This window comes from Alligator sinensis, unplaced genomic scaffold, assembly GCF_000455745.1.
Source record: "Alligator sinensis unplaced genomic scaffold, ASM45574v1 scaffold267_2, whole genome shotgun sequence".
NCBI lineage: Eukaryota > Metazoa > Chordata > Crocodylia > Alligatoridae > Alligator > Alligator sinensis.
The window spans coordinates 99,552-115,012 of record NW_005842705.1 but is presented as its reverse complement, the minus strand read 5'-3'; the positions used below and the strand labels follow the sequence as shown (position 1 = coordinate 115,012).

General features: G+C 43.4%; 1 protein-coding gene across 4 annotated transcripts in view; it reads left to right on the top strand.

Annotated features, from left to right (window-relative positions):
- The window catches only part of TTC17 (tetratricopeptide repeat domain 17), a 105,313-nt gene that overhangs the window by 34,545 nt on the left and 55,307 nt on the right, over positions 1–15,461 (top strand). For all 4 annotated transcript variants that reach the window (XR_003096337.1, XR_003096338.1, XR_003096339.1 and 1 more), the window contains exons 3-9: positions 1,822–1,991; positions 4,179–4,290; positions 5,714–5,845; positions 7,159–7,268; positions 9,623–9,767; positions 10,201–10,340; positions 12,123–12,283. Coding sequence is in view for 1 of the 4 variants with exons in the window: in XM_006034087.2 (XP_006034149.1) it covers positions 1,822–1,991; positions 4,179–4,290; positions 5,714–5,845; positions 7,159–7,268; positions 9,623–9,767; positions 10,201–10,340; positions 12,123–12,283 (970 nt within the window). In the remaining 3 variants the exon portion in view is untranslated. The remainder of the gene's footprint in view (positions 1–1,821; positions 1,992–4,178; positions 4,291–5,713; positions 5,846–7,158; positions 7,269–9,622; positions 9,768–10,200; positions 10,341–12,122; positions 12,284–15,461) is intronic.

Here is a 15,461-nt window from a genome sequence, read left to right as displayed (position 1 = left end):
GGGTGGGGCCAGGCCCAGGCAGGCCCTACTGTTGTGGGAGCACGCTGGGCTTCCCCTGGGTCCTACTGCCCTTGGTTCCTGTCATTTTTTACAGGATCCAAGGACAGATGAATATTAATTTTCAAAATTTTTTAGGGACCCTGCGGGCCAGACAGAATGGCCTCGTGGGCCGAATCCAACCCACAGGCCGTATTTTGCCCACCCTGACCTATCAGCTATCATTGTCTTCGGTTGCATTTCTTCAAATATAGCTAAGTTACTACATTTTTTTTCATGGAACCTACATTAACTTTTTTTTTAAAAATGCCTTTAAACTCTCTTTGGCTGTTCAGGAATAAGGAGGAATTATTTCCCAGGGAAGTGGTCCTCGCCCCTACCTTGGGCAAATTCAAGAGGAGGTTGAATGATCGCCTGTCTGGGGTTTTGTGAACCCAGCATTCATTCCTGCCTGTGGCAGGGGGTCAGGCTAGATGATCTGTTCAAGTCCCTCCTGACCCTAGCTAGTATGAAACTGTGAATTCCACAAGCTGTACAGAAACATTGCCTTGGGTGCATTCTGAATTGGTTTAGCTACTATTTAGAATGATCTTTGTAGATGGATACATTTTCACAATACTTGTCACTTCGTGTCTGCCTATGATCTTCTTTCTTCCCATTGTTCTTTTTAGGAATTTCCTTTCCTGTGCACATTGGGAAGCAAATTAAGTAACATTTACCTCCTAAATACTTTTGTTAGTGAGAGAGAAGAGTTGACCTTCCTCTCAAAGGGGTCTTAATGCACTCTTTAAACTGATGTATTAAAACCTAGATAGCATGGTAAGGAGCATCTTAGAAATGCGTTGAATAACATATTGTAAGCTCTTTGAATGAAGGACTGTCTCTAAGTCACCAGCTCACAGTTTGTCTTATATAGCTAACTTGCAAACTAAGTAGACTAATAAAGTTTGCCTGCAGTTATAGCATCATGTACACATGCCTGTCTGAAGTAACATTCCTATATTTGATCTTGCATGACCATGGGAGTCTTTTAAACGTTTATTTCCAGCTGTGGTGTGAAGTAGAAGGACCAGAGTATCTTCTTGTTCCATACTTTTGTGACTGAATGTTTCCTCTGTGCCAGCTTGGGCAGGAATCAAATATGACGAACTGCTCTGCTGGATCAGATGATTGGTTCACTGGCTTCTAGCAGTAGTCGATACCCTGATATACTTCATGAGAAGAAAAATCACTGTAATATACTTCACCAATTGGCCAGTGCTTTGCACGAGGCCAGGAGACTGTGTTGTGGGAGGAAATTATTCTTGATCTCGACTCTTACGTTAACTGCCCACCTCCTCCCCTGACTCAGCAATGCTTGTCTTGATGAACTGCTAAAAGACTTTATACTATTAATGACCATGAAGGTAGGTCAGACCACAACATTTGTTTTGTCTTCCTTCCCCTGAAGGGCAGGAAGATGCTATAGAAGGAGCCTGCACATTGTAAAGGAATGTTTCTTGTTCCTGATTCTAAACTAACCTGCCATAAATTTTGAGTAGTCATTGTTCTCTCTAAGGATTAAGTGGAAGTAAAGGAGACACTGAACAATTTATACTAGGTTTACTACAACTATATGCATGTTTCAGCTAAGTCAAAACATTTCTACAAGATTTTTTTAGATAAGGGCAAATATTTCTACTTTAATTTGTGAGACCTGTTTTTAGGTTTTGTTTGGACAGGGCCTTGTCCTGGAAGAAACCTGACTTGTCCAACCATCCTGTTAATGAAAATGAATTGTATTATCACTAATATATACCTTCCTTTCTCTATTCCCCGCTACAGAAACAGTTAGTTGCTCAAAAGATACATATAGAGGAGAATGAAGACAGAGACACAGGGCTTGAACAAAGGCATAATAAAGAGGATCCAGACTGCATCAAAGCAAAGGTGCCCTTGGGAGACTTGGATCTATATGATGGCACATACATCACTTTAGAGAGCAAAGATATCCGGTAATACGATGATACCCTTGTACTTTCCTAAAGTTTTACACAATGAAAATTAATATAGCATGTTATGGGATCAAGATAGCATTCACGCAGATCATTTAAAAAAAAAAGAGAGATGGCAGTTGGATTTTATTGTGGCTTAACATTTGGAGGGGTCTTCATTATTTGGGAAACTGCACTGCCACTGACTAAATTAAAGTAAAGATTAAGGTGTGAAAAATAATGCTTTTTCCTCAAACTAATGTGCTTCAATCCTGACTCCCAAACCACTGGTGCATTCCTGAGTTTCCATACAGCTCTGCCAGTGATTCTTCTTCTCCAGTCCAGGATTCCTTCTGACCATATAATAATGGAAGCATAGAAAATTAGGGTTGGAAGGGACCTCAGGAGGTCATCTAGTCCAACCCCTGCTCAAGGCAGGACCATCCCCAACTAGATCATCCCAGGCAAAGCTTTGTCTAGCTGGGTCTTAAATACCTCTAAGGATGGAGATTCCATCACCTCTCTGGGTAACCTGTTCCAGTGCTTTAATACCCTCCTAGTAAGAAAATTCTTCCTAATATCTAAACTAAACTTCCCTTGCTGCAACTTGAGACCATTGCTCTTTCTTCTGTCATCTGCCACCGCTGAGAACAATCTATCCCCATCGTCTTTCGAACTCCCCTTCTGGTAGACCAGAAACCAGTAAGAGGAATTAAGCAAAACTGTGAGGTATTTAAATGTTTTTGTGTGTTATTCTGGATGGGTTTTTTTATAGTAGACAAATGTCCTATAAGGAAATGTGGCGGTTTGGAGGGGGGAAGGAAACATATTCACGATAGTCATGTTCAATTTTAAATCAAGACGGACATGAATTTGGGCCCTTGGATATAAAAGGCTGGTGTTTAGCTGCAGTGCTTAGTGCTCACGTGTCTTTTGTTTTCTGTGTGAAGTTTGGTACATTTTCAGGGATGATCTCTGCCTATAGATGTAGTTGAGGAAGTGAGAAGAGGTTTATTTTAAACCAGTGGTTCTCAACCAGGGGGACACAAGTTCATTCCAGGGGTGCCACAATGTGATTGCTGCCACAGCCAGGTTGAAATGACCTGCATGCCTCCTTTAGGGGCAGATGAGAAAGTAGCTGTGGCTGGAGCCCAGGCTCTTCTTGCAGCCCTTCCCAGTCTGACCTACATGCTCCCCATGGAAACTGAGGCACACCAGGTAGTTGGCACTATCCCACACCTCTCTGTTTCCGGAAAGAGCATGCAGGGTCAGAGCAGGAATTTTGTGCCTCTGCTCCTGCCTACTTTAGGGTTTTTATTAGAAAACCCTAATATAGGCAGCAGCATGCGGCAGCACCATGGTTGAGAAACACCAAGGTAAGTGGAAGCAGTACAGTGGTTCTCAACTATGGGTACAGCCAAATTCAGAAGAGTTGTGGAGTGCCCTAACCAAACATATTGAGAACCACTGTTTTAGACAATACTTTCCCAATCTGAATTTCCTAATCTCATTTTCACATCTGTTTTATTTCTCATCCTAGTTCATAATATTTGCACATCTGTAAGAGGCTTCTCTGGTCAGAATGTACATTGTCTGCTTTGCAGAAGGAAGATTAATTAAACAATAACACTGAACCAACACATGTCCTATGAAATGCATTGCCATAGGATGTGAACACACACATTTGAAACGTTTCGGAAAAGAAGCCTGCAGCTGCTGTTGGGTTCTACCAGATAGACAAGCTGAGAGCCACACAAATGTAGCAATTATGCTCCAACTTTAATCCTGGATGAAGCAGTGGTTCCAAGCTCCTGCACATGTACTGTTAGAGCAGAACAGCTGCTACAGTTTGGAGCAAGAGTTCCTCTCCCATATTGAAACGGCTCCAGATGTACATGTATTGATACCCAGAATCTCCCAAATACCGTATAACTACCAATCTGTCTTTTATAAGACAGCTATTAGTTTGCTGACTTCAGGCCTTGCTCCAGTGTGCAGCGCTGATACTCCTGATATGGAAACAGAAGTCTGAGAGAATACCACTACACTGCTGTCTTGCTCAAATTCAGAGAAGCCATTTTAGATCAGAGATCACTAACTACCACAGAATACCTACCCCATGCATCTTTTAACTCTGTTTATCAATAGTGACTCCTCTGGACTTTATCCATGCTCTAGTATGTAGTTTGTTTTGCTTTCTGGTTTTAGCCCTGAGGATTATGTAGACACAAAGTCTCCTGTACCTCCAGACCTGCAACAACCAGACTGTACAAAAGTTCTAGATCTTCCATACAGCATTCATGCTTTTCAGCACTTACGGGTGAGTTGTGAAGGACTTTTTCCCCTGCCCTTGTTTCATCAACTGCTCACTGCCACCTGATCGGGAAGGTAAAGGTCTTGCTGGTAGCTGTTTGCTCAACCTTATTTTTATTGGCAAGATTTGAAAGTTTATTTTTATCCTTCGGGATCATTTTGATCTTATTGTTAGAGATCACGTTGCCTCTGTAGTACCAGTATTGTGCCTTGATTGTATTCTTTCATAAAAGAAAGGTATGCAGTTCCCAAAAGTCACTTTTTGTCTTGCTCGTCTCTTTTAACAGGAATAAAACTTTACAGCTTTACGGAAATACCTTTTTGTGTGTTCCTACATTAGTACTTCATCAGTGTTAAATGGCAACTTTCACCGGAAATATTTTTGCTTTGTTCTGAGGGGTTTTTTTAGTTTTAAATCTTGCATTTAATTTAGCTGCATGCATATATCCTGATTACAGGCATTTTGCAATGTATAGAGATTCACTGCCAGAAACTTGACCGTTCATTGACTGTCACATAGCTAAGGCTAAGTAAATGTCCACTGTTGCCTTATACAGGGATCTGACACTTTGAATATTAAGGCCTAATTTACACTAAAAGATATGCTGGTAGAGTTTATGTTGGCAAGCCTTTGTACAAGAAACGCAGTCTTTGTCAGCAAAAGAATGTATTTGTCAGTATGACTTGTCTTGTTCTCTATTGTAATAGACTTGACAGGCAAAAATCACAAGATGAAGCTATGCTAGGGCTTTGGCAAGTATAGAAATGCACAGTAATTATATTTCTAAGCATCCGTGCTGTAGCAGCAACATTATGCACTTGCACTTAGCAGCTATCTCTTGATCTTTATATTTAATCACTCAGAAGCTCTTGAAATACTTCTGCTGTCTTAAGCAGAGGAAGAATATTCTTGTGGTTATAGCAAGGATAGGGCCTCTTAATTGTTTCTTTTTTCTATCACTGACTCTCATCTTGGGCAAGTCATATAAGTTATTTTTCAAAAGCTCATTTTTGGGAGCTCTTAATTTTTGCAGTGTCCAAATTGAGGCATCTTGGGCCTGGCCCTTAGAGAAACCAAATACTTATCACTGAAATCAGTGGAAGCTGGAAATCTAGTTTTGCTTTTATCAAGTTGGGTAAATAAAAATAACCCCATGCATCCAGTACTAAAAGCTATTTTTGGAAATATTTACATTTTATTTCTCTTTTAATGTTTCCCTACTCATAAGAGTCAGTATAATGCTTATATTTCAAGGATGCAGCTTAAAATTCGTCAAGTATATTCAGATCTTCAGACAGAACATGCTACAGAATGATAAAGTATTGCATTATTAACTCTCATGATTACCTACTGTTTTCTAAAAACATTACTTCCCTAGCTCTGTTAAAAATGTGTTAGTTATCTGTTGCATTCTCTTCCCATGGTGTAGGGTGTTCAAGAGAGAGTTAATCTTTCCGCACCCTTGTTACCTAAAGAAGATCCTATCTTCACTTACTTATCCCGACGGTTAGGAAGAAGCATAGAAGAAATAGGCCATCGCATTTATGAAGGTCTAATGAAGGTATGATACCAGGGAAATTCATCGTTGTGAAGGCCCAAAATGTGTACTAAAAAGTTTTCATGGTATTTGAGGTGAGGACCACTATATGTGCTGTGGGCATCCTACTCACCATGCTAAAATACCAGCAAATCTTGAGATCCTTGGTATGCATGTCGTTATTCAAAAATGTGTTTTCCAGTGGATGGTTCCAGATAGGCATTCATTTTTACTGGAAGAAATTTCTTCTAATAGAAGTATAGCCTGGGAACTAGATTGTAAACATTTTTCCAGTCCCATGGCTGGAGAGCTTTACAAGCAAGATCTCCAACCATGGGACTGGAAAAATGTCTACACTTGTACAATGGAAAGTGTACAAAGGAAGAGGCAGGGGCTTTGCTGGCTCCCACCAGCTTCCCCTTACTGCCCAGCTGAGCAGCGATTTAAAATTTGGTGACTAAGCGTTGATTTCTTCCACTCCAGCTTTTAAATAACTGCTTTGCTGCTCAGCTGGGGAGCAGGTTAGCAGAGGATAGGTTCTGGGAGCCAGCAAAGCCCCCTGTCTCTTGCCAAAACTAAGGACTAGCAAATTTGGGGAAGAGGCAAGGAGCAATGTTTGCTGCTCCCATCACCTCCTTGACAATGGGATGGGGAGCTGAGGGGCATAAGCTGCCCCTAGGCCTTTGCAAGACAAGGATGACCCTAGTGTCATCCTGGCTCCACATCTTGCCCTGGCTCCACATCTCCTAGGACAGAAGTTAAGCCAATGGAAAGTGTACAAATGTTCAGTCTCCTGGGAATAATTCTTCAGCAATTCTGGCAATTCTTCTGTTACAAACTGAACTTTTGTACCTGGACAATGTTCAGTACACCAAGAAATGCAGTGAGGAGCAGCCCAAAAGGGGTAAATTGATAACTTGTGTTAAGCTTCAGTAACTGATGTGGCATATCAAGGCACAAAAATCGCATGCATTTCTTTCCCATCAAAGTTTAGCTGAATATTTTCAAGGTATTTAAAGAGCAAAAACATGAAACAAGGGAACGAAGTCCATTTCCTCAAAGGTTTTTCTGCAGATATACCCTAGCACATTCATTATTCAAATTTAAATCTAGCTGTTGGTTTGCACTATTCTGTTCTAAACCTACACCATTCTGAAAGTCGTCATTGGGGGCCAGTTCCCTATTGATGCATTTATTTGCTCTCCTTTTGAATACTAACAACTAAATGACAGGAATATTTAGTTTTTTAATTTAGTCTCTGTCATTAATGAGGATTTCTAACCAGCCTTTTTGTTCTTGCCTTGGTTCTTGTTGCATCTCATGTTTGTTTCTTACAGAACTCTTCTTCTTGGGTGCTCTATAATATGGCATCATTTTATTGGCGAATAAAGAATGAGCCATATCAAGTAGTGGAGTGTGCCATGCGGGCTCTCCACTTCTCCTCAAGGTGAGAACTGCTGATGAGAGTCCTTTGTCAGACTTTTCCTTAGTTTAAGGAGGAAACAGTTACTGAAAACGTTCTCTAATGTATGTTAGCAACCTTTATTTAGGGGCCGATACCAACACCTGATATTTAGGGAGGCATATTGGCCAATACCGATCTGATTTCCAATACAGCTGCCTCCAGCTGGTAAGTCTGGTGTGGTGGGAGGGGAGGAGAGGGGTGTGGGGGGGGCAGATCAACGCCCACCACAGTGAAGGAGGTGGCAGGGGATACCCAGGCAGGGTGGCGGGAGGAAGGGGGAGGTGGCTCCTGCTGCTGCTTGCACCCCAGCAGGGCACGGGGGCGGCATGTGCCCCCCCCTCCCCTCCCCCCGGCCCTACACAGGGTGGCGGGGGCTGGCTGCAGCTGAGGCTGCGCAGCGCAATTCTCGGTGGGAACTGGGCTCAGAGTGAGGGTCGGCGGCATTGGGAGGATACTGCATCCACCCCAGATTTCACCACCACTCTGCTCCCAGCGTCGCCACCAGCCGCAAGCCCGGCTCTTACCAGCACATGGGTGGAGGTGGGTCGGTGAGCCGGAGCTGCGGCTGACAGCGGTGGCACTGGGAGGAGGGCGACAGCAAAATTTGGGGTGGATGGAACATACTCCCAGGGCTACTGGTGCCCAGCCCCTGTCGAGAAGAGCCTGGCTACAAAACGACCCTTCCCCCCCTCCCCTTGCCCTCCCCAGGTGCAAGCAGTGGCAGGAGCCACCTTCCCCCAATGAGCCACGGCTCCACCCGCTTCCCCCCCCCCCGCCACCCTGCTTGGGCAGCCCCTGCCCCTGTCCCCTTCCTCACTGCAGGGGCCTTGATCTGTAGCCCCCATGCCCCTTCCTCCCCACTCTCCTTCCACCACACCAGACTTACCAGCTGGCGACAGCTCTCCACTCTGCTCATCACTGCCTGAGTGCTGCACTGCAGCTGCACACAGCACGGGCATTTATCGGCCAAATTATTGGCCCCATTGGGCCGATATCCAGTACAGCCATTTTTCTTCATATCAGTAATGATCCGATATCAGACAAATGTGTCGGTGCACCTCTAATATCCACCCAATATCTGTGTCCAGCATTGTATTTTAACCAATGTTAAAGTAGGGGCTCAAAGAGAAAAGGAGCTTTTCCATGCAACTTCAAGTTATCAGTTTTAAAAATCCAGTGGGATTTCAGATGAACAATTTTAAGAAGGTTTAACTAGGACAGGAGGACAAGAGAAAACAGGCATTTCCTATAAGGTTAATTGATTAACTCTGAAAAGTGAAAAATGTGAAGGGCTTTATTTCATGTTCTTTGTAATTTTTATTTCATGTTCTTTGTAATTGGGATGGTCCATTATGCTCAGTACTGAAGAAACATCTGCTGGCCCATTGTGAAGCCAGTGTTAAATTGTGATTGCTTTCTTTAGAGTTTATAAATTTACTTTAAGCTAGTGCTTCAAGAAGTTGTGCTTCTGCCAGCTGTAGCCAACCTCAGGTAGTCCTTGTTATGACAAAATTAAACTGTTTAGTTTTCTGAATGTAGCAAGATATCACTGCTTTGAGTACTTTGAGATCAGTGCTGTTGCCTTACTGTGGTTCTGGATTCAGCTTTTGGGATGGTAAAACTGAAGAAACGTCTGTTATAGCTGAGGAACAGTTCCTGCTTCTGCCACACAACTGATCTTGTTGGAGGTTGCTTAGTTGATTCTGCCTGTTCTATAGAGAAATACAGGCATAAAAAAATGCCTTGCTTTATGAGAATGTTAGGATGATACATTTTTTAATGCAGATACTATCGGGAAGGAGTTCAGTGATATACCTAGATGTGCGTCACTCCGAGAGCTTAGTTTGTGGTTCTGGATTGTTAATGGAACTGAGCATTTTAGTCCATTAAATGCCTCATATACAAAACAAAGGCAGGGGGTGTGCAATTTTGCTAAGGACACAAAATGGAGAATTTAAAATCAGATGAGTTAGTGGTTATTAATGGTATTTTCCAATTCAGTGAAGTTTTAGAATGCCTGGAAAAATCAACTCTTAAAATGTATGACCTGGTATCAAACTTTGCTACTCTCTGCAGGAAAGTAGCTCCTCAGGAATGCTTAGTCAGTCTAGCAGCTCATTTAGTTAAACAGGTTTTTAGAATAATGTTTTGGCTCGATCATAATAGCAAGGCACCAAATCAGCATTATGTAGTTTTAACACTTGCTGACAATCTTTATTTTTGGAAAATATTTGTTATATGTGACTAAAGGTTACATGAGGATCATGTATAAGGACAGCCTGAATAATCCAAACTGCTTTTTAATGGCGTGTGTTTTAATTTTTCTTTTCTTTTAGGCAGAATAAAGATATTGCACTGGTAAATTTGGCAAATGTTCTACACAGGGCTCATTTCTCTGCGGATGCAGCCATTGTGGTCCATGCAGCTCTGGATTACAGCGACTTCTTTACCAGCTATTACACTTTGGGAAATATTTACGCAGTAAATAAAATTTTATTTTACAAGAGCTACAGAAAACTGATAAATATTTCATCTCTTTTGTTAGTCGCAGCATTTTCTTTTTAATATGCCGTTCAAAAAGCAAACAATCACGCAATCGGTTTGTGTCATCTTTCAAGCTTGATGTTTAAGACTGAATTTTTGGATTCGGGCATCTTTGCAGAAGAGTTAATGTCCTTTTGAACAAATAGAGAGAAGCTTATTTATATCTGTTGCTTGGAGCATCGCACAATGCAGTACCATCTTTTAGCTGATTTACCCATGACATCCTGAATTTCTGAGGGGGGTTGGCTTCTGATTTTAAAATACATTACAAGCTGAAGTAAAAAAAAATGTTACTAATAAAACTCTGGAAGCAACTTGGTTACATTTTACAGAACAGTTTCTAACTTTTTTTTTTCCAATTATTCTTCAGATGCTTGGGGAATACAACCACTCAGTCCTGTGTTATGATCATGCTTTACAGGCCAAACCAGGGTTTGAGCAAGCTGTAAAAAGGAAGCATGCTGTCCTATGTCAGCAAAAACTTGAGCAGAAACTGGAGGCTCAGCATAGGTAACCAAGACAAATGTCCTGTGAAAAATCTAGTGAAAATTCTTACTTGAGTGGTCTCATTCCCTTAAAGTTTTACTCCAGTGATTATTGCTCTCTCTTATGATGCAATAGTTAAATATGTTAAATTTCTGTATTGTGTAACTTTGCACATGGTCGCAAACACTGTTTTTACTCGAATACAAGATGAGGTTTTCCCCCCCCAATTGGCATGGGTGAAAAAAACCCTAGTCTTATAATCACATACAAGGAAACGTCATTAAATACATTGTCTATCATTAAACTGCTGCCAAAAGCAGCATGTGATCTGCAATGGAAACCAACTGTGCAGTTGATTAAATGCAGCCAACACTGAGCATGGCTATAAAACACATGGCCCAGAAGTGCAAGCATCCTTTAAAAAAGGGTGGGGGGAGTTGCTCCCCGAGGAGGGAACAGGCATTGAGCCTGGAGGTACTCCAGTACCAGGCTGGCACTTGGAGAGGCTAGAACAAGCTCTAAAACCCACCCCTAGTGCTAAAAATGCTAATGGGAACCTTTTTTAGGGTAAAAAAAAAAAACAAAACCTGGCAGATAATCTCTCCACAGGGAACTGGCACCAGGCTTGGAGCTATTGCAATACCAGGCTGGCACAGGAGAGGCAGAGCCAGACCAGCTATCCTCCACTTGCTACCAAAAATGCTGGATCTTAGCATCTGCATAAGTTTATGTGGTGTCCATTAAGCACAGTCCACCTTAGCGCAGACTCTTTTTAAAGTCATGGTGTGCCACAATATTAAATGCATTTTGATTTTCTCCTCTTCATTCCCATAGCTGACCTGTGCAAATCTTTCCCATTTCCAATGGTTCCTGTTTCTTTACCAGCATTAAGTGCCTGGCAAACATCACCGAACAGGGCCTCAAACAGTTCACCCGGAATCCCTCTGTCGCCCACTATCCCAGCCTATCACATAAATTAGTGTGGCTGATCTGTGCCTGATCTGCATACAGATTTTTTGGAGCATCCCAGGACTCATGACAAGAACACTGGGCTCCAGTCATGAGTGGGGGTTAATTAGCACATGCATCCTTTGTGGAGGGTGTCTGGAGTACACATACGAGCTGTGGAATCACCAGGCCTAAAATGCTGTTGACTCTGCTGGTGCCCAGGCCAGTGAGCTATTTGGTAAATCATGAGCCTTTGTCTTTGAACTAATATCATGCATAGTTTGTACTGCACATAAATAGATGCCAAAGTACTGCTCAAAAGTATGTTTATAGAGTACCTGTGCAAAAACTTGCAGCAGTTTCAAAAAAAGGTAACATATCAATTCCAGATGAACTACGTGTGTGGCTGCTATGTACAAATTGCTACAGCTGCGTTTAATTTCAAAGTTATTATTTTCAAATGTGTTCCTCACTTCCATGTGCTCAGGGAAAGCTGGGTCTGACAGTAAGAAGAGGGAAAAGGGGCTGCCAGGGGAAAAAAGTTGTGGGGAAGCAGAGAGCAGAAGGGGCTACCTGACCCCGTTTTATTTTTTTTCCCTGCTGTAACAGTGGAAGGGTGACAAATTCAAGGCAAACCTCCAATAATTAGATTATATACCTGGAAAATAATAGCAAATTTATTAATTTTCCAAGTATAAAATCTATGTATGGGGGGGGTAGTCCTGTAATCAGGATTGTTCTCTTTGAATAATGGTAATAATAAAGAAAACCAAAAGCATAAGCAACCAGAAGTTGTGAATATGCAAAACTATGGGAAAACAATTTGATGTAACCCTTTTCTGCTGTCAAATTTTCAAGATCACTTCAGCGAACGTTAAATGAATTGAAGGAGTATCAAAAGCAGCATGACCATTACCTGAGGCAACAGGAGATCCTAGAGAAGCACAAGCTGATTCAGGAGGAGCAAATCTTGAGGAACATCATCCATGAGACACAAATGGCAAAAGAGGCACAATTAGGTACAGTTTTTGTTAATGTCCTCTGACTGTAAAGAGCAAGAATGAATCCCTTTCAGTAATCTAACTGTAGTGAAGCAGTTCACTCTTACATTATGTTCTTTGTTGACTATTTAACTTTACTTCACTTTTTGAAATAGTTCTTAAATCACCAAGGCCTGGCATGACAAAGGCAAAAAGTGACTAAATGAAAACACAGTTTCAAGAAGTGGGAGCACTTTCTGTTCCTTAAGGGCCCTATATTAAGAGCCTACATTGACTAGATCATTGAAGAACTGTCTTCCATTCTACCAGAAAGTGGACTTGTTATAAATTGGGATTTTGAAGTAAGGGAAAAGAAATACATGTGGGTAAAAAAGTCTCAAGTTTTGTATTAAACTGTGCCTGGACTTTGTTAAGATGCCTGGAAAATATTGCTTAGCAATAGATTGAATTTGGGGGAAAACTGGGGCACAGGGCACTCAGCGTATTAAAATAACATCAGAATTGGGGCATATAGACTCATAAATTCCATAGACATTAGGGCTGGAAGGGACCTCGGAAGATCATCGAGTCCAGCCCCCTGCCCTAGGGGCAGGAAGTCAGCTGGGGTCACAGGATCCCAGCAAGATAAACATCCAATTTTCTCTTGAAGGCATTCAGAGTAGGTGCTTGAACCACCTCTGGTGGCAGGCTATTCCAGACCTTGGCGGCTTGGACAGTGAAGAAATTCTTCCTTATGTCCAGCCTGAAACGGTCTTGCAGGAGTTTATAACTGTTCAACCTTGTCATCCCTTGGGGGGGCTCTAAGTGAACAATTGTTCCCCCAGATCCTGGTGAACACCCTTGATAAACTTATAGGTGGCCATCAGATTGTCCCTAAGCCTGCGCTTTTCCAGGCTAAAGAGTCCCATGGCTCTCAGCCTGTCATCATAAGGTCTGTTTTTCTGACCTCTGATCATGCACGTGGCTCTTCTCTGGACTCTCTCAAGCTTCTCCACACCCTTTTTGAATTGTGGAGCGCAAAACTGGACACAGTACTCCAGCTGCGGCCTCACCAAGGTCAAGTACAAGGGGAGAATGACGTCCTGGGATCTGCTTGAGGAGCATCTATGGATGCAAGCCAGCATTTTGCTCACTTTACTAACCGCAGCATCACATTGAAGGCTCGTGTTCATCTTGTGGTCAGTCATGACCCCCAAGTCCCTTTCATCCGTAGTGCTAACCAGCATAGCACTGCTGAGCTTATAAGGATGCTGCAGGTTTTCCCTCCCAAGGTGGAAAACCTTGCATTATTTGGTGTTAAACACCATCAGATTCTCATCTGCCCATTTCCTGAGCCTGTCAAGGTCAGCCTGGATCACCCTCCTGTCCTCAGGTGTGGATGCTTTACCCCAAAGTTTAGTATCATCGGCAAACTTGGCCAGTCCACTTCTGACTCCAATGTCCACATCATTAATGAATACGTTGGACAATATAGACCCAAGGACAGAGCCTTGGGGGACCCCACTGGTCACAGGGCACCATGATGATTGATTTCCATCAACTACCACCCTCTGGGTCCGACCACGGAGCCAATTCCCCAGCCAGCGGATTGTGGTGAACTCGAGGCTGCAGGTGGCCAGTTTTGCCAAGAGGTGATCATGGGATACCAGATCAAAAGCTTTTTTGAAGTCAAGATATACAACATCAGTCTCCTCTCCCTTATCCAGGTGATAGGTCACCTGGTCATAAAAGGAAATGAAGTTGGTCAAGCAAGACCTACTCGCAACGAACCCATGCCGGCTATTCCTCAGGATGTTGCCATCAGCCAGTCCATTGAAAATGGCCTCTTTGTTGATTTTTTCTAAGACCTTCCCTGGGATAGAGGTCAGACTGATGGGCCTGTAGTTTGCCTGATCCACTTTCCTCCCTTTCTTGAAGATAGGCACCACATTGGCCTTCTTCCAATCTTTGGGCACTTCACTAGAGCGCCAGGAGTTCTCGAAGATCCTTGCCAGGGGCTGCTAGCTACTAGCCAGCTCCTTGAGTACCCTGGGGTGTAAACTGTCAGGGCCAGCTGACTTGAAGGTGTCCAGCCTCTCAAGGTGTTCCTTCACAATGTCAGCATTGATGGAGGACAAGGAATCTCCCTCACCCAGGCCTCCCTGTCCCATAATGGGTAGGGGCGTCCCGTGGGATTGATGAAAGACCAGTGCAAAGTACCCATTTAGTAGGTTGGCTTTTTCCTGGGCATCAGTTGTCCCTTCTGGTTTACCAGCAGTCCAGTGTTGCCCTTGCTTTTCCTCCGGCTCCCCACATATCTAAAAAAGGACTTTTTATTGTCCTTGATACTTGTAGCTAGTTGGAGTTCAGCCGCAGCCTTGGCTTTCATTGTTCGCTCCCTGCAGGTTTGGACCATTGCGGAATATTCCTCCTTGGAGGTGGATCCCATCCCCCATTCTTTGTAGGTCTTTCTTTTTAGCCGCAGGAGGTCTGCTAGATCCCTGGAGAGCCAAGGGAGCTGCTGTGCCCTTTTGCTGCCTTTCTTACGAGACGGAATTGCATTAGCTTGTGCATGCAGGATTGCTCCCTTGAGGAGCAACCACTCTTCCTGAACTCCCCTCCCGTTGGGGTCGTGGTCCCTTAGGGTCCTCACGGACAAGCCTCCTGAGCTTGTTAAAGTCAGCTTTCCTGAAGTCAAGGACGTCTATATTGCTGACTGTCTTGCCAGCTTTACGGCAGATGGTGAAGGTGATCAGCTTGTGGTCGCTGTCACCCAGCTTCCCATCGATTGTTAGGTCGCCGATTAGGTCATCCCCGGTTGCCAGTACCAGGTTGAGCAGCGCTTTACCTCTTGTTGGCCCGTAGACTTCTTGTGTCAGATAGAGGTCATCCATGCACGAGAGGAAGCTTTGCGACTGCTTGGATTTGACTGAGCATTCTTCCCATGAGATGTGTGGGTAGTTGAAGTCTCCCATGACAACCATGGGCCAGGAGCATGCGGTCTCAGCCAATTCCCTGGCAAGCTCCTGGTCAAGCTCTTGATTTTGGGTAGGAAGTCTGTAGTAGACTCCCATCATCGTGTCCCCTGCACCGTGCTCCCCACAGATTTTAACCCAGAGGGCCTCCAGTAGTCCACCCTGGTTGCCAGTATCAGCTTGCAGGGACACGGAGCTATCCTTGACATAGAGAGCTACGCCCCCCCCCCCCTTCGCCCCTC